This window comes from Clupea harengus, chromosome 24, assembly GCF_900700415.2.
Source record: "Clupea harengus chromosome 24, Ch_v2.0.2, whole genome shotgun sequence".
Classification (NCBI taxonomy): Eukaryota; Metazoa; Chordata; class Actinopteri; order Clupeiformes; family Clupeidae; genus Clupea; species Clupea harengus.
In genome coordinates, this window is record NC_045175.1 from 17,101,782 (window position 1) to 17,120,416 (window position 18,635).

The following is an 18,635-nucleotide window of genomic DNA, read 5'->3' on the forward strand; positions in this document are numbered from 1 at the left end:
TGGTGAGCAGTCTCGACGAGAGAGGCTACCTGGGAGGAAGTATGCAGTTCAAGTGTAAATTTGGAAGCTTTTACGCAAGGCACGAGAAGTATCTTTGTAAGGGTCAAAGTCCCGGCTGTGTGGATCTGATACGGACAAGCGATCAAAAGCGCTGGGTCGACAACGGCAGGTTCTCCCTTTACGATGGCGGTGAGGGTTATTTCAACGTTAGCCTGGCTAAGCTCACCCTGCAAGACACAGGGAAGTATCAATGTGCTGTGAATCTTCCAGTGGCAATTGATACGTATGATGAGATAAACTTGGTGGTGACAGATGGTAAGAGCTCTGTACATGATTATAACACTTTTCCTAGTTTTTGTTTTGGTTTCTTTCTTAATGCTAATCATCTGCTACTTTGCATCTTTAGCTCGTAACTAGAGGAGTAATTGTATGTTGTATTTATTTGTTTGTTTGACAATGTTTGTCAACATTTCATGAAATGTTCACAAAATGTTTATTTTACATAAAGCAGCTTCCAGCACACGTTGTTATGCAATGTTTACCTTTACTGGACGTGAAATAAGCTGGTTACTACATAAAGCAGCTTCCAGCACACCTTTTCTTGACATTCACTGGACATGAAATAAGCTGGTCTAGTGTCTAAGTCTAGTGATGTCCCAGTTGTGTTTGTTGTTTGTCATTTTTTAGACCTGGCCAGAGTCATACGGGAGAAGTGCGAGGTAAAGTGGACTTTGTTCACCTGTCATTTGTCGAAATGGCAGGTTTCACATTGTAAAGTGTTCATTTTGTTCACCTGTCATATGTTGACACAGCAGGTGTCACATTGTAAAGTGTTCATTAGTTAATTTTGTGACTGAGTGACATCCAGCCTTTCCAATGCCTTTACTGACCTCTATTATCCTCGTTGTAGGAGTCAGACGTGGTGTGCACACTGAAATTTCTTGATGAACTGGACGCGTCAGCCATTTTGCCACTGAAGGTAAGGCCTGCCTTCAAATGATGCACCAGGTGGTCAGAATAAGACAAAGTATATTTCAGTGGAGAACTGTGATGAGAGTGGATACTTTACTATGAACAAGATTAACTGAAGCCTCATTTTATACGTGTAACTTGTCACCGTCACTATACAGGAATTCTTGTAAAATCTTATGACGTATGTCATTCTCCAGTGTAATGGCTCAAAATCTGTAACATTTAATGTTGTATAATAATGTATACCATTAATAATGGTTTATTTATCGTTTCTCTGTAAATGATTGTCAGCTTTTTTGCCCCCACCACACACACACACACACACACACACACACACACACACACACACAGGTGGTGTCCGATCTCCTAGATGGTTTACTGGAGGCCCCCCCAGACAGTCTGGTCTCGAGAGGAGAGGCTGTGCTCCAGGCCACTGAGCAGCTGGTGTCCAGACTGGTGAAGCCCACTCACACTCAGTCCAGCAGAAACTTCAGTACTAACACCACAGGTACTTACTGACGTTAAGCTTTAAACCACACACTCACACACACACACACACACACACACACACACACACACACACACACACACACCGAGTACCACGAGGCAATCCGCCTCCATGTGCCATTCTGGTAAACCACTGTGGTTAGAGTAGATGGGTAGAGAATAGGCTAAGGGAGAAGGGTGCGGAAGTGCCTTAATGTGCCTGGACAACCCAATGACTGTATATAACCATAGACTTAATGTGCCTGGACAACCCAATGACTGTATATAACCACAGGCTTTAATTTAATGTGCCTGGACAACTCAATGACTGCATATAACCACAGGTACTTACTGACGGTAAGCTTTAACAATCTCTGCTCAGCCTCGTAAGAGCTTGTCTCGTTTAACTAAGGAGGGACTTTCATTGAGAACGTTATGGTTTTAGTGGATTGTGTTGCTTTCTCCTGCTGTTCCCTCAGAGGTGGAGATCCTGAATATTGGGCCAAACACCTCCCTGACTAGTGTCCCTCAGCTGGTAATCTCCAACGTCCATCTGGACATCGACCTCCTGGGAATCGCTCGGAACAACAACGGTATGCCAGCTACCCACCACCTACACACAACTCCACACAACTGCTGTCAATAGTTCTGTCTGCAATACTGTAAGCCTAATACACAGATAAAGATCTAAACACCATAAAACTATTTATTCTGATTAGTAAACTCGGAAATCACTGTGTTTGTCAGGATTTGATATATTACGAAAAGAAGGGAGTTAGTACAATTCCTTGCATCAGCAATAACAACCCAATCAACAACTGAACGTCAATAACCTCCGCCTTATGTCCTTATGAATTCTACTTCTCATCTTTTCTTGAACTCATGACATTTTCCACTGAGGTCAAGAAAAAGTAGCTTGGAAAAGACCATCCAACAGCAACCCTGGTGTCGCTACACGATGGTAGTCCTTTGGGGGATAGTAGTCCCTCACATTGCGCATGCGTTATTTTGCGACAGTGTCGACTGCTGTCGACAGCGAAGCCGCGCATGCGTCACAACGACAGATCCGTTTTTAATCATGGAGAAAAGCGACGAAAGGCAGTTTTTTGAAAACATGACCATTTATTTAAAAACAAAGAAGATGTTGTCACAGTGGACAAAACAGATGAGGTGGAGAATCAAAAAGTCTCTCCCCAGTTTCGTTTCATATGTTGACGTAGAGCCTTATGCTGTTAGCCGTTTACAACATAATTAAATATAACATTAAATATACCCACATTATGCGTTAAGACAAGCCAGATATGTTGATGTTGATGTTGAGCCTTATGCTGTAAACCGTTTTGTTGTCTGAGCATGCGCGATTATGTTGAGCCTTATGCCATAAACCGTTTGTGTCTGAGCATGCGCAATGTGAGGGACTACTATCCCCCAAAGGACTACCATTGTGTAGCGACACCTGGTCTCTACGTTCAGTATCTGTGGTCCTTATGATAGTTGTCCCTTAACATGCCTGAACAAAAGTTAACTCTGTTGTCATTCTGGCCTCTAGGTTCAGCAGCTGTGGTCCTCATGGTCTACAAAAGCATGCAGGAGGTCCTTAATGCCAGCTTCTTCAATGCAGGACCCAGCCAGAGAGCAACTACAATGTCTAACGTGATCTCTGTTGTCCTACCTAATACACCTAACAAGACTCTACTGTTACCTGTCAACCTCACCATACATTTTAATGTAAGTTTCACATTTTCAAAACCTGATATAAGACATTAGTTGACTTTAGTTGAGCATTATTATTGCGCTCATTGTAAAAATGTTACCTTGTTTGTTTCAAATGTGTTTCTCTGGTCAGTCCACCAGCCCAGAGGAAAAGCTCAAATGTGTGTATTGGAGAAGCAGGGCCTGGAGCGAGGATGGTTGCCATGTCAGCGAGACCAACTCCACACACACCGTGTGCTCCTGTGAACACCTCTCCACCTTCGCCCTGATCATGACGGTCGATCAAACCCTGGAGGTAAGATATTACATATTACCTTGATTACCAATGATGTGTTTTTGTTAGTTGATGACATAGATACGAAAATAAACATTTGTAAACTTTGACAGTGGTGTCTCAGAAAACATCGACACTATAGATAGTGCATTATATCTTTTACAACTATCAATTAAATTCAATTCAATTGGATTAATATAGCGCCAGTAACATTTAGAATTGTCAAGTTTTAGGAGGGAAATGGTTAGTAATGCATGCAAGACCGATGTCTGTGGGAAGTATAACTAACATTAACCATAGATGACTCTTGTATGGCGTGGCTAAGTCAACTACCTAATAACCTTATCATGAAAATATATCCCAACAGTAATGTCCAAGTGAACAGACCAAATCAATACATGTACATTGACAACAGGTTAAACAGAAAGGTTAAAGGTTAAACAGTCTTATATTTTGCCATTTACTTGTATATGCCCAGTTACTATACTGACTTTACCAATCCTTGGGGAAAAGGAGTGCCCTGACGAGGTTGACATAATTGAGCCAGCCAGGCTGGAGAGTTTGTGGGTTAGCCGTTTTGGAAGGGCTGATGTCGAATTTCGTCATTGTAGATCAGAGGAACCGGTCGCTCTTTTTGTTCAACTTGCAGAGTTTGCGATAACTTGCGATACTTGCGCCCGTTGTGAGGTCAGCTAGCAGACTTTCTGTTGCAGCCGCTCGCGCTAAACTTGTTTACTCTCGGTTAGAGGTGCGTTCTTGGCTAATGAGAAATCGTAGGTAGTTGCTGCCGTAAGAAATAGAGTTTGTGCATCTGCCTCGAGCCTTTGGTCAGAGAGCTTGAGAGCGGGAGAGAGTCGCAGTTTCCCTGCTGGAGAAAGAGAGTGGTCTGAGAGCAGGGAGAATGAGAGTAAATTATGTCATCATGTATAATTTCTTTGGTTTTAGAGTCACCGTAATAAAAACGTAAAAACGAATAGTTTTACATTTTCAAACGTGTTGGTTCTGCATTCTTACAATTTTACTTATTTTAATTTAGTTATTTATTTCTTAGAGGTGAAGTAGTTGCCACACTCCTCAGATCTCTGTGGAGACTGTTTTTTTTTTTTTTTTTACCTTGGAGTATGTCTGAGTAGGTTTCGGTGGAGCTTGTCTGAATAGGTTGGGTGGAGCTTGTCTGAATAGGTTGGGTGGAGCTTGTCTGAATAGGTTGGGTGGAGCTTGTCTGAGTAGGTTGGGTGGAGCATGTCTGAGTAGGTTGGGTGGAGCTTGTCTGAATAGGTTGGGTGGAGCATGTCTGAGTAGGTTGGGTGGAGCATGTCTGAGTAGTTTGGGTGGAGTATGTCTGAGTAGGTTGGGTGACACTGTGATACTCCACAGCAGTGGCAGCTGTCCAGGAGAGCACCTTTCTCGTATGTGTCACTTTAGGAGATTAGGGGTCTTGTTCACCAGGTCAGGGATCGTAGTTCAGGTGACACCAGGCTACAGTTTCAGTGATTGATTGGAAGAGAGGTGCTGAGCATTTACATACCTTCCTGATTAAATCACACATAAGTTCCTGATTGATTCACACAATGAATGAATTAACGCATAAACAATGAATTAAATGAACGCATATTTGCTGCCGATTCTGCCAGCCGGTTTCACGGTAAAAAAGCCAATATCAACATTTCAATGCCAGCAGTACCAGTAAATACCAGCACCATAGGCTATATAAATTATAATGTACATAAACACTAAAGTTCATATCTTTACACAACATAATGATGGAAAAACTAACTTCAAATGTTTAGAAAATCCTTCCTTATATTTGACATATGTGGCTCTTTTCCAGAGTAACAGTGTGATGGACGTGCTGAACATCATCTTCATGTTGATCGGCCTGGTGTTCCTGACCCTGGCTGTGATGACCTTTGCCCTCTGTCGACGGAACCCCAGGGTGTCCAACGTGGCTCGTCTCAACCTCTGCGTGTGTCTGCTGCTGGCTCAACCCCTCTTCCTGTTAACTCAGAGCTTCCTCCACCTCATCAGGCCCCATGAGGTGATGTCACTGTCATCCTTGCATTCTTGGTGCTGGGTTAGCATGTGTATTGAGGATGCTAGCCAATGCTAGTCAGAATAATAATAATAATAACTAGATTTGCATGTCCTGAAGGAAATACCAGCGCATGCAAAGCATAAGTACAAGATATGGACATTTAACACAATTCAAGGCATGCAGAGAGAGACAAAAGAGAATGAGGGCATAAAGGAAGAGGAGAGGAGTGTGAAGACTGATAGATTGAAAGATAGAAACATAGAGAACACGAGAGAGGTGAAGAGAAAGAAAAACAGAGACAGTATAGAGAGTGAGATTGGGAAGGTGATAAGAACATAAAGATAGAGTTAAAGAAAGAAAGAAAGAAAGAAAGATATGTATCTTGGGTTAGTCATTATGGTGGTGGTTGATAAGATGTTGCTAGGGTTGAGTTAGGGTAATAAACCTATCCTCCCTTGATGTTACCTGGTCTTGCAGGGCCTGACATGAGTTTGGCACAACGTAATATGTGTTACACTCAGAGACATCTCAGAGGCATCCCTACATGCTTTACGCTGGCTTAAAATGAGAACAATAAGCCTTAGGCAGTTACCTGAAGAGCCTTTTAGAATACTTTTTTTATGAAAATAACCTTTGTTACTATTATTATTATGATTCCATCTGATCGTCAACCCTATTATAAACCTGTATTATGACTGAGTCTTGTTTAATATGGTTTATATGGAATATGTTATTTTAGAAACTCTACCCCACCCTCCATCTATCCTAGGTGTTGTGTAAGGTGCTGGCAGGCATCCTGCACTTCCTCTTCCTGTGTTGTTTCATGTGGATGTCCATAGAGGCCGTGCTGCTCTTCCTGTCTGTACGGAAGCTCAAGCAGGTCAAACCTAATGACCGGGCGGGGCTACATTGGAAGCTCAGCCTCCTGATTGGCTATGGGATCCCGCTGGTCATAGTGGGCGTGTCTGCCTCAGTGAGGCCTGATGGATATGGCAGTCCTAAGTGAGTAGAATGAGGGCGGGGTTAAAACTGACTGACAGGAATTTCTTTTATAGACATCATTTATAGAGAGAGTGCTGGAGATGTTTCCTATATAGAAATGGTCTGGTATTTGGTTGGCAGTGACGTGCGGTGAGGTTCGTGGCTGGTGAGGCACAGAAACCGGAAGTGATTACGTCATTCCGGCCTATAGTTGGTTAAAACATAGACATGTATACATGTATATATGTCTATGGTTTAAAACTTGTCTTCTGACCGAAACGGAAAATACCATTTAAATTATGATAAGTCATACGACTAAACACACAAGTGACTTGTTAACCTAACTTTTACGAAGCTATACGGCTAAACACACAACCGGCGTGCTAATCAAACTTTTACACCGTGTCAAATACGTTATTAATAGTTACAAGCTAGCGTAAATAAACTAATTGCCGTCTTGGCTTGACCGTTTATTTCACATGTTTGGTTTTTTTTACTTAAATTCAATAGATAACATTGCAGAGCTATGACAGTGTACAGGTTTTTAAATTTGTCTACACTCAGGCATGCATTTTGCTGAATGCAAGAGCACCAGGTTCAATTTGTGTGCGTAACAATGAGTAAACATGGCCTCAGGCACCTTTTCTTAATCCTGGCCCCATTAAGCTCTGAAGACATCACAGCTGCTCCATCATAAGTCTGAGCTCGAGCTTTTCGACGCACTTACATTTCTCCAAAACATACTCGGCTATAGCAGGGGCTCATCTGTCATCACTCACATCATCAAATCCGAAAAACGCTTCCCTCACTTCACAGGCCAACTCACTTTTAGCCACAAAATGACAGAGATCTGGGCTTTGTTTGTGACATCCGTTTACTCGTCTACTTCTACTGCAACAAATGAGACTGCATTAATCTCATTTTTTATATAATTTATAATCACCTCACCGACTGCTTCAATTCAATCGTTCTGTATTCTGTTTGACAATCTAGAAAACACAGTGGATGTCTCCAAATGTCTAGCTAATCTATCATGTTTCTCAGCAAAAGCATGTAATAGTTCAACATAGTTACCATGATTAGAAGAACTTGAACTCTCATCGTTACCACGAAAATGCTGTTCGGCTAGGAAGCAGGTTGCATTACAGTAATGAGGTCTTTTAAAATCTCTCGGTTTTCCTTTAACTTAGCATTGTGGATGCTAAACTTTAATCTCCGCTGTTCGTCCAAAGCCAAATCTATTCTTGAGGTTCCAAAAGTTTTCAAAGCTATTTAGTTTTGAATGTGGGTTCCTGACCTTTCATGTTTGTTGTAGGTTTCTTGTAGCACAGCCAAAGAGCCAGTCTTTTCCTGAGTAGAAGTGTAGAAGAAGAGCAACGGCAGAACCAGCATTAACCTGACCGGTGGGCTCTCACACGCCCCCTTCCCCAGATGTACTGTGTGCCTCACCCCGTGCTTTTTCAATGCGGTTTTATCTCAGATCAACAAGACTAAATAGGTTCTACGCATGCGCACGCATGCACTAAACCCAGTTTGTGAGGGATTGCGCAATCTGAAGTGAGGCACTGTCTCACTGTCTCGCTTTCTCCTGTCTGTTTGAACAGGACATGCGCAAATTCAGCGTTTTCGATTATAAAAATTCTCGAAATGATTGGAATCATGCAGAAATTACATTTATAGCACAGATCAGTAGAGAAATATTAATATTTATTTTATTAACCTGACCGCACGTCCCTGTTGGTTGGGTTTTTCTGTGTGTGTAGGCCTATGTACTAAATGGAATTTTGTGAAAATGCTATAAAATATTACCAATGGAACAAAGCCATTTTTAGTGGTACTGTGGGAAACTGATGATGTTTTATCTGTAGTGTTGTCTGTATGCATGGCTATGTACTAAATTAGCTTTTTCACATAGGTGCTGGCTCAAGGCAGATAATGGATTTAACTGGAGTTTTCTTGGTCCCGTATACTTCCTCCTTGCTGTGGGTATCAAATGTAAAATATGACATAAAGTCATTGGGCCTCATTCTCGAACGCAGTTAAGAAGTAAGAAGGAATCTCTTCCAAACTTCACTTATGCTGTTATAGGGACAAATTTAGCATTCATGAAAATGTTCTCATCTGGGATTCGTTCTGAACTTCAGAAGAATTTAAGAACGCGAAATAGCAGTCGTAAATCGCCCAGAGTTTTCTTAAATGCAATTCCTTAAAAAAACACCAGATGCCCCACAGGGCCGCTCCGTGTTAGAAGGGTTAAGGGCTGAATTTGCGAGAAATCGTTGGTGATTGCGTTTACATCAACTCTACAGACATCCTCGGATTTAAATAATAAAAATAAATACGAGAATATTTGTATCATTAACAATTACGTTTCACATTTATAGTCATAATTGTACGAGGCATCGTGATGTCCTAAAATAAATAAAAGCACTACACGAACACTGCAAATGTAAGTGAATAAATAAATAAGCACTAAACTCAATTGCGGGGATATAGCCATAGTGGAATAGAATGGACAGATCTACATTCTGCAACAGTACCTCCACCTATGCGTTTAAGTTAGGTCTGCGTTTACTCGACCGGTGCTCGCTTTCCGCTTTGACATGACTGTCGCTTTCGAATTGCTTTCGTGTGGATTCGGTCGATTCCGACTGCACATGTCACTACAATTGCGTGCCCTTATAAGGAGTTGGCAGGGCTCGTGTATGCAAATCCAGGTGCACGAGAACACGCGTTCAATTTAAGAATCCTCATTCGAGGGAGCACAGCTGAGAACACTTTGGCTGTGTAAGAACCCATTTTCAGGCGTTCATGAATCAGGCGGAGATCTTTTCTTACCTTGGTCTTCCGAAGTCCGTAAGAAAACATTTCAGAAAATGTTCGAGAATGAGGTCCATTATTATTTCAGAATAATAATAAGAAACAGGATTATCCTAGAAAGAGAAGGTAAAGATTCTGAAACCCAAGGTTTTTTTTCTCTCTCTCCCTCTCTCTCTCGCCCCCCCTCTCTTTTTCTCTCTCTCTCTCCCTCCCTTGATGTGTTTCCAGGGCAACACCATACTCTTCCTCACCATCCTCATCACTCTTCACTCTACATTGAAGGGGGCACCCAGCGACGTGTCAAAGGTCAAGTACACCAGGTGAGATACAGCATACCTGTGCAGGGAAAAAACACACACACACACACACACACACAAACACATGCAAGATAAGCCACCTACATTCATGAAAACACACACACAGACAAACACAAACACATGCAAGATAAGCCACCTACATTTATGAAAACACACACACACACATTTGCAAGATAGGCCACCTACATTCATGAAAAAACAAGGAAACAGACTGACACACACACACATAGGAAAAACAAACACCATCCATAATGCAGATAGTCTCATGCTTTTTTCCTATAGGCATTTTCATCTAAGGGCCTATGTCCATATTGCACACAAATACATCCAAACACGCACAAACACACACACACATGCACAAACACAGACACACATAAACACAGAGAAAAAGACAGAGAGAGTGATAGTCATTGTTTCACCACTCATAATACGTCCGTGTTTCTCTGTACTGCAGAGTCCTGCTGTTTAAAGTAACACAATGGAGCAATTTGACCTTAAAATAACAGCTTAAAAAAATGGTGGCGCTACAATGATGTTTAATATGGAGAATGGCCTCTGTGCCATTGCCATACCAGGGTCCGTAGTCATATTACTGCGCTATGTAAGTTTCTGGAGCCGCCAGGTAGGAGACACAAGGGGATACAAGTCAAATTCAGAGCTGGCTGGACTAGTAAGTAACTTATTTGCTGTCTTGCTTTGTCTTGTGTTGCACTTGCTTGATGTTTTAATGTGTTAGGAAAGTTGTTGACTCGCTAGTTTGTCATAAACAAAGTAAGCAAATTTTAACAGGTTTAGCCGCTAGCAAAATATCTCGTTGGCGATGTAAGCAAGCTTGTTGTAACACGCTTGGACATCGAAGCTAGTAATAAGTGCTCTCGTGTCGGCTTCTTTGTAATGTTATTGTGATAGCTATGTTGGCTAGCTTGCCACCCAAGTCCCACTAGTGTCAGGATATTCCAGGATTTGTAAGGAATTTAGCCATAGTTGATGTTAGCATTCCCTTACAGACAGGGTGTTAGCAGCATATTGTCTCTGGTTCAGGTTTTGTTAGCTTAGCATGCTAATTGTGTGTTACTTGCCTTGTGCGCTGTGATTGTGCAAATCTTTGTACATGTAACCGATGTAACTTCTGCGTTGTGTAATGAAAGTGATCCATGGACCACTGTTGCTGAGACGTGATATGTATTTCCTGTCTGTGAAAGCACACCAACAGAACCAGTTTGGTGAGCTCCCGTTTCCTAGCTCCACTGTTAATGCTCATTCCCAGCATATATCAAACAGGGCAAATAAGAAGAGACATGTAACATATATATTAAGAAAGATAAAAAAAATCGTTATCACACCTGTGAAAGCACACCAACAGAAACACAGTTTGGTGAGCTCCCGTTTCCTAGCTCCACTGTTAGTGCTAGCCCCCACATGTAGCAAAAGGAAAAACATATAAACAATATGTCAGAGGGATATTTCACAAAAATAGTTCAGATATATTATATACATAATAATAATAATACGTTGTAAGAGGATAGATAATATCATAGATGTCTATTTTTAAAGGCAATATTTATTAGATTGTTTATCCCACTGAAACTCAACCACCTACCTCATTCCCAGCATATATCAAACAGGAAAGAGGAAGAGGGGAGAGAGGAACAAAACAAGAGGAGACAGGGGGGCTAACCAGAGACCCCCAATCCCAGTGTGCTTGTGATTTCAAAATAAAAGATCAAAAAGAAACTGAAATACACGTAACAGAATATCTTGTGCAATTATTTAAACTGCTTTTCTAACCTGTTACACTCACCCCCTCAGAATTGCGCAAATATCTGCAACCTCCCCATACAGAGAATACAGGCCATTAGAAACCCCAGCCCTAAAAGCTGCCTATTTCGCTAGGCTAAGAGAAAACAGAGATTGATCAAGTCTCATTTTCTAAATAAGAAAAAGGGATGCCGTATACACCCCATACACTAAGGCCTACCTACCATGCCATGATGGGAAAGAACCAAAAACATTAAATGTAAATGCGTACCTGAGGGAAACATGCTATATCACAATCCATCACTAACTGGGTTAACCAACTGTGTCAAGAGACACACAAAGTCAAACATGGATGATAAATCTCATGAATATCGTCATTCAAAACTGACTGAAGCTGAGCCATAGACTCAATTAACCTGAACACAGGCTTCATAACACGACCAAACCTAGACGTGTGAGGTGCACATGTTGGGAGTGTAGGCTGCGGTGTGGGAATGTCTGACTGTGTGGGTGAACTAGCCTGGGCCAATCCTGGATCCTCAGTCAGGTCTTCCGACACCTGTGTTGTGACATCTGAGTGCTTTGAGACCCATGGCAAGGTACGTCCCTCAACATCTGCATCAGGAACGGAGATGGCGTCATCCAAGGGATAGGCAGATTCCATGTCACTGAGGGCTGCTTGGACAGAGTGAGGACCATCAGGCACAGGATCTCCATCAGGCTTCTCGCTCTCTGTTGAGCTTGCATCAAGCTGGCCACTCAGAGGAAGAAAGTTTACATTCAACAGCAGATTCTTTTCCCTCGGAGTCACGAATTCTGTAAACATGGATATCTGGCTTTGCGGCAACAACTGTGTAGATGTTGTCTCCCCATCGGTCCGCTAATCTGCGCTTCCCGCGGCAGCCCTTATTCGCCAGCAGCACTCGGTCTCCTATTGTCAACGACTGACCTTTCACTATCTTGTTGTATTGATCCGATTGGTGTTTCTGCTTGGTTTCTGTATGCTTCTGAGCAACAGACATGGCAGACTTGAGGTATTTTAGCAGAGAATCCACAAAGGCGTCATAGTCACACACTGTGTCGTCTGACAAAACACTGTGAAACATCAGGTCCACTGGCAGACGCGGTACACGGCCAAACATCAGATAAAAAGGAGCAAAGCCAGTTGTCTCATGGGAGGTGCAGTTATAGACGAATGTCATGGTCTGGATCATCTGAGGCCACTTGAGCTTCTGTCTCGGAGACAAGGAGCGGAGCATGCTACCCAACGTCCTGTTGAACCTCTCGGTCCCACCATTCCCCATAGGATACACACACATACACACACACACACACACACACACACACACACACACACACACACACACACAGTGAGAGAGACAGGGAGACAGACAGACTGACACACACACACGTTTTTTTTTATCCTGAATGCCAACGTCTTTTATTAGTTGTTCCCAATGACGTGAGAGAGTAGGTAGACACCTTTTTCCCCAGCGCTCCGCCTTTTCTGTGAGGCTGTTCAGAACGCTTCTAGCCAAAAATCTCTCTCAGAAAGGCACTGGTGTCGTCAAAGGCATAATGCTATCTAGCATGACTTAGGTCTGCGTTTACTGGCCGGTGCACCACCAGTGCTCGCTTTTCGCTTTGACATGATTTTGAATCAGTCTCAAGTTGCTTTCGCATTGCCTTTGGAGTCTGTGTGCACATGGCCCTGTGGTTGCATTCTCTTATAAGGAGCTGGCAGGGCGTTTATGAATGCAAATTCAGGTGTATGAGAATGCGCATTCATTTTAAGAACACATTTCCACACATTCATGAATCCGGCGGGGATCGCTCTTAGGAACGGAGTTCGTTAGAAAACATTTAAGAAGACACTGAGGAAAATGTTCCAGAATGAGGTCCAAAACAACGCAGTCTTGTCAGGGATTTTCTGTCAGAGAAAAAAATTATATTCACTTAAGCCCTATTTCTCTTTTTACTTCCGCATTTTGACTAATATGAACAGCTTTGGGCATTTACTGACAACACAGATAATGATTCCAATAACATACAGTCAGACAACAGGTAACTTTAATATCTTTCTTTCAAAACATTTGGAGGCTTCAGTCATGGAATATTACGTGACGTGGAACTGAACGATGGCCCGAAGTTTCGAAACATCACCGTTTCAAACACTCGACACAATGTCAAGATGTCTATTTTGAGCTTCTCAGCACTACAAAAGCACACACACACACAAATACACACAAACACACACAAACACACACATACAGAGAGAATGACCATTCGTTCACACACAGCATATGACCGCCAGGGGAAATTCCGCCTCGGGTGCGTGGTCAGAAAAATCATGTTGAGCAAGTTCAGTTGCAGTCCAGCGCCCGGCTGCCGGTGCTGGCGGCTAGGAAGCTAAAGAGCTAAATAGCTCGTTAGTGGGTAATTTGCCCCAAATATGTTCATGTGCAAAGTAAACAACAATCAATTGTTTATGTTGACAACAACTCATGTTCTACAGAAACAACATATAATTCATATCAGTATGCTAATGTTATATGTAACTTGTTAGCAGCTAGCTAGCTACTTTGTGTTCTAATGGATCTTTGGTTAAAGTGTTAGCAGGAAGCTAACAATAATGGTTGAGAGCTTCAGTTAAGACCTACAATATTCTGTTTGCCGTGACAGCATTCGTGTAGCATATAAACAACACACCGAATCGATGTAGACATATAAAAAGACGTGTAGACACCTTTATTCACATAAAATATTTCCAAGTAACAGACTCCCAAGACTCCACCATCTTGTTTCGATTTTTTTGATTACTCCTCTGAACAACGTAGGCTTCCAAATATCACACACGCCGAACTGATTGGCTCTCGGGTGGTTCTCATTTGCATAAAGTTAAAGAATCGCCATCTTGGAATCGGCTGCAGAGGCGGATTCTTCCTCATGCCGCCCAAACAGGCGGAATTCTGCCTCCTATTCAATCCCAATGAGAGCAACGCAAATTCTGCCTGGTCCTATGCTGTGTGTTAACGAACGGTGATAGTCATTGTTTCACCCCAAATACGTCCATGTTTGTCTCTACTGCAGAGTCATGCTGTTTAAAATCATGGTCCAGTTCGTCATCCTCGGCTGCCCCTGGGCACTGGGCCTATTCGTGGACCATGGCAAGGTTCTAGAGGTTCTCTTCTTGTTCCTCACCTCACAACAGGGAACTGCCATCTTCCTGGTCCACTGCGTCCTCAACATCGAGGTGAGCATACGTGACCCTATTGACACATAGAGAGAAATTGTCAGGACAACAGACAGGAAATGGCATCTGCTATGACACGCTAATGATTCTGGTTACATTAGATTTGGTATGTTTACAAAACTGATTTTGCAGGTTCTGATTTGAGTGCAGTTTTTTTATTCAATTTTTGCCCACACAAAGGGAATTCATGGTTCAGGTTCTTGTTTGAGTCTTCATGTAGTCAATTAAATACATGCATTAAAGGAAAGCTGTCTCTTAATTATTCTATCCAGTAAACGCAACTAACCACCTCAATGTGAAAGCACAGTCTGTGAGTCTGTGCTCAATCTACTTAGTGGTTGAGTCCTTGACACCCTCCACACATTTCAACTGTGACTAGAATTATAAAATAAATAGATAAATAGATAGATAACTGATAACTAAAAACGATTAAATTAAAGTGATTGGTGAAAAAGATTTAATGTATGAGTCTGATTTCATTTCCAGCTCGTCCTGAGACCCTACTTCCCTGTGCTTTTCTTGTACCTGACTCTCTATATCTCTCGCCCTCTCTCTCTCTCTCTCTCCAGGTGCGGCGCCAGTACAGGGTGTGGTGGAAGAGGTTCGGGCCGTCCAGCAAGCAGGCGGACTCCAGCACTGGTACCGGAGCTACCCTCTCCACCTCTCAACCTGCAGTTCCACTCACACCAGTAGAGAGCAGGGACTCAGGGAACAAGAGGGATGTTGCAAGGCAGATGGGCAATGAAAACAAGAGGGACTAGCACACACACACACACTTTTATACATATACACACACACACTTTAATATACACACACACACACACACATACAGACATACATGTATGTGGACATGATGAGATAAATACACACACACATATAAACACACACATAAACACACATATAAATGCACACACACATATATATATACAAACACAAACACACACATATATAGAATCACAAACAGGTATAAATGCACGCACAAACACACACACACACACATACACTCACACACCGGTGACATGTAGACATGAGATGATACATACACACATACTCCATATAGAAATGAAATACACAAAAAAACATATTATGTCAGGTCTATAATATATAATATATATATATATATTAAGGCATTTATCATGGAGTCTGTAATATGTAACATGTGTTTAGGCTGTAATCCCATGTGCATCTGTCACGTCTGCGCTGAACCCAGCTCTGGCCACGTCCCCCTGTTTCGAACTCACACACCTCTGCACACATCTTCAATCACCTTCCCAATCCCCTGATCGCCTGCACCTGCCTCAATCACCTTCCCAATCCCCTGATCGCCTGCACCTGCCTCAATCACCTTCCCAATCCCCTGATCACCTGCACCTGCCTCAATCACCTTCCCAATCCCCTGATCGCCTGCACCTGCCTCAGTGACCTTCCCAATGCCCTGATCGCCTGCACCTGCCTCAGTGACCTTCCCAATCCCCTGATCGCCTGCACCTGCCTCAGTGACCTTCCCAATGCCCTGATCGCCTGCACCTGCCTCAGTGACCTTCCCAATCCCCTGATCGCCTGCACCTGCCTCAGTGACCTTCCCAATCCCCTGATCACCTGCACCTGCCTCAATCACCTTCCCAATCCCCTGATCGCCTGCACCTGCCTCAATCACCTTCCCAATCCCCTGATCGCCTGCACCTGCCTCAATCACCTTCCCAATGCCCTGATCGCCTGCACCTGCCTCAGTGACCTTCGCAATCCCCTGATCGCCTGCACCTGCCTCAGTGACCTTCCCAATGCCCTGATCACCTGCACCTGCCTCAGTGACCTTCCCAATCCCCTGATCGCCTGCACCTGCCTCAGTGACCTTTCCAATGCCCTGATTGCCTGCACCTGCCTCAGTGACCTTCCCAATCCCCTGATCGCCTGCACCTGCCTCAGTGACCTTCCCAATCCCCTGATCACCTGCACCTGCCTCAATCACCTTCCCAATCCCCTGATCGCCCTGCCACCTGCCCTCAGTGACCTTCCCAATGCCCTGATCGCCTGCACCTGCCTCAGTGACCTTCCCAATGCCCTGATCGCCTGCACCTGCCTCAGTGACCTTCCCAATCCCCTGATCGCCTGCACCTGCCTCAGTGACCTTCCCAATCCCCTGATCACCTGCACCTGCCTCAGTGACCTTCCCAATCCCCTGATCGCCTGCACCTGCCTCAGTGACCTTCCCAATCCCCTGATTGCCTGCACCTGCCTCAGTGACCTTCCCAATCCCCTGATCACCTGCACCTGCCTCGATCACCTTCCCAATCCCCTGATCGCCTGCACCTGCCTCAGTGACCTTCCCAATGCCCTGATCGCCTGCACCTGCCTCGATCACCTTCCCAATCCCCTGATCACCTGCACCTGCCTCAGTGACCTTCCCAATCCCCTGATCGCCTGCACCTGCCTCAATCACCTTCCCAATCCCCTGATCGCCTGCACCTGCCTCGATCACCTTCCCAATCCCCTGATCACCTGCACCTGCCTCAGTGACCTTCCCAATCCCCTGATCACCTGCACCTGCCTCGATCACCTTCCCAATGCCCTGATCGCCTGCACCCAGTGACCTCCATGCCCTGATCGCCTGCACTGCCTCAGTGACCTTCCCAATGCCCTGATCGCCTGCACCTGCCTCAGTGACCTTCCAATGCCCTGATCGCCTGCACCTGCCTCAGTCACCTTCCCCAATGCCCTGATCGCCTGCACCTGCCTCAATCACCTTCCCAATCCCCTGATCGCCTGCACCTGCCTCAGTGACCTTCCCAATGCCTGATCGCCTGCACCTGCCTCAGTGACCTTCCCAATGCCCTGATCGCCTGCACCTGCCTCAGTGACCTTCCCAATGCCCTGATCGCCTGCACCTGCCTCAGTGACCTTCCCAATCCCCTGATCGCCTGCACCTGCCTCAGTGACCTTCCCAATGCCCTGATCGCCTGCACCTGCCTCAATAGAAAGTATTGTCCCACAGTTTGACACCTTCAGAGCCTGATGCAGGTCAAACCTGTAGAGCCTGATGCAGGTCAAATGTGAGCTGCAATTTAGCTTGTGATATTTTACAGAAAAAGATTATTGTAAAAAATGATTTGCATGAATAAAACTAGTTAGAGCATACATGTGTAAAGACTATTTAAATGAACTCTGAGAGAAGGCACACTGAAAGAAGACTGACTCAGAGAAGCCTGGCATGTCGTTCTGTCACCGGGTTGGATGCTGCCGTATGCAACACTTTAACTGAGCCCTCCCTTGTGAGAGCAGACTTTTTAAAATGGCCTGCATTAATATTTCCATTAGACTCCCCTGAATAGCATAAGATGATCCCATCAAGGAGTAGTCCAGTCAGTCTGTCATGTCGAACCGTGGAAGCCAAATGGATACTATTAGTGTTAGTATTAGTAATAGCATTAGTATTAATGTTAGCATCATTATTAGTATTAGCATTATTAGCATTAGCCATCTTTAGCATTAACATTATATAACCACTGACACTAAACTGTTTTTAAGATCCTAAGCTAATGTAGTGTTTGCTGCTGAAAAATGTGGCTGTGGGTTAAGGCGTGTGTTGTTAGGATTTCTCTGAATTATATGAGATATCATCTTGTTCACAATCACAAACACACACACGCACACACAGACACAAACACACACAGCTGTGTGCTGGAGGGTTAGTGTCTTGTAGACAAACAAGACCCCACACAGACAAAGACAAGAAACAGACAGACAGGCCCTCAGAGAAAAAGAAAGACAAGCCAGACACGCAGACAGATAGAGACACAGGCTATGTTGCAATCCATTTACTTACATGTGAAATAGGGAACTTCCATACTGAGATGCTTCAGCTTGAACCGCGTCGCCCACGTGCTGCCAGTGATGGGGTGATATGAAGAGAGAGAGACTGGAAATGAGGGGAGGAGAGGGAGGAGGGAGAGAGGCGTGAGATAAGAGCTCGATGTTTGCAAAGTCCACTCAGTTCCCCATGTGCAGGCCAAATTGATATTATCAGCG

The 18,635-nt window shown here is 43.9% G+C and overlaps 2 protein-coding genes across 2 annotated transcripts; both read left to right on the forward strand.

Moving 5' to 3' along the window:
* The first annotated feature begins 3,310 nt into the window (after positions 1–3,310).
* LOC122128505 (putative adhesion G protein-coupled receptor E4P) lies at positions 3,311–6,512 on the forward strand. Its single transcript, XM_042703558.1, has 3 exons — positions 3,311–3,466; positions 5,277–5,483; positions 6,250–6,512. The coding sequence occupies exons 1-3, from the start codon at positions 3,443–3,445 to the stop codon at positions 6,484–6,486; spliced, it is 468 nt and encodes a 155-aa protein (XP_042559492.1). The 5' UTR covers positions 3,311–3,442; the 3' UTR covers positions 6,487–6,512.
* Positions 6,513–8,381: 1,869 nt separating this feature from the next.
* On the forward strand, positions 8,382–15,428 carry LOC122128782 (adhesion G protein-coupled receptor E4-like). Its single transcript, XM_042703561.1, has 4 exons — positions 8,382–8,443; positions 9,510–9,601; positions 14,447–14,609; positions 15,179–15,428. The coding sequence occupies exons 3-4, from the start codon at positions 14,451–14,453 to the stop codon at positions 15,368–15,370; spliced, it is 351 nt and encodes a 116-aa protein (XP_042559495.1). The 5' UTR covers positions 8,382–8,443; positions 9,510–9,601; positions 14,447–14,450; the 3' UTR covers positions 15,371–15,428.
* Positions 15,429–18,635: the final 3,207 nt, after the last annotated feature.

Excerpts from the sequence above, each read along its gene's own strand:
- LOC122128782 (XM_042703561.1), top strand. The coding sequence starts at position 14,451 with ATGCTGTTTAAAATCATGGTCCAGTTCGTCATCCTCGGCTGCCCCTGG. Across the intron at positions 14,610-15,178 it reads ACTGCGTCCTCAACATCGAG|GTGCGGCGCCAGTACAGGGT; the intron begins GTGAGCATACGT and ends CTCTCTCTCCAG.
- LOC122128505 (XM_042703558.1), top strand. The coding sequence starts at position 3,443 with ATGACGGTCGATCAAACCCTGGAG. Across the intron at positions 3,467-5,276 it reads CGGTCGATCAAACCCTGGAG|AGTAACAGTGTGATGGACGT; the intron begins GTAAGATATTAC and ends GCTCTTTTCCAG. Across the intron at positions 5,484-6,249 it reads ACCTCATCAGGCCCCATGAG|GTGTTGTGTAAGGTGCTGGC; the intron begins GTGATGTCACTG and ends CATCTATCCTAG.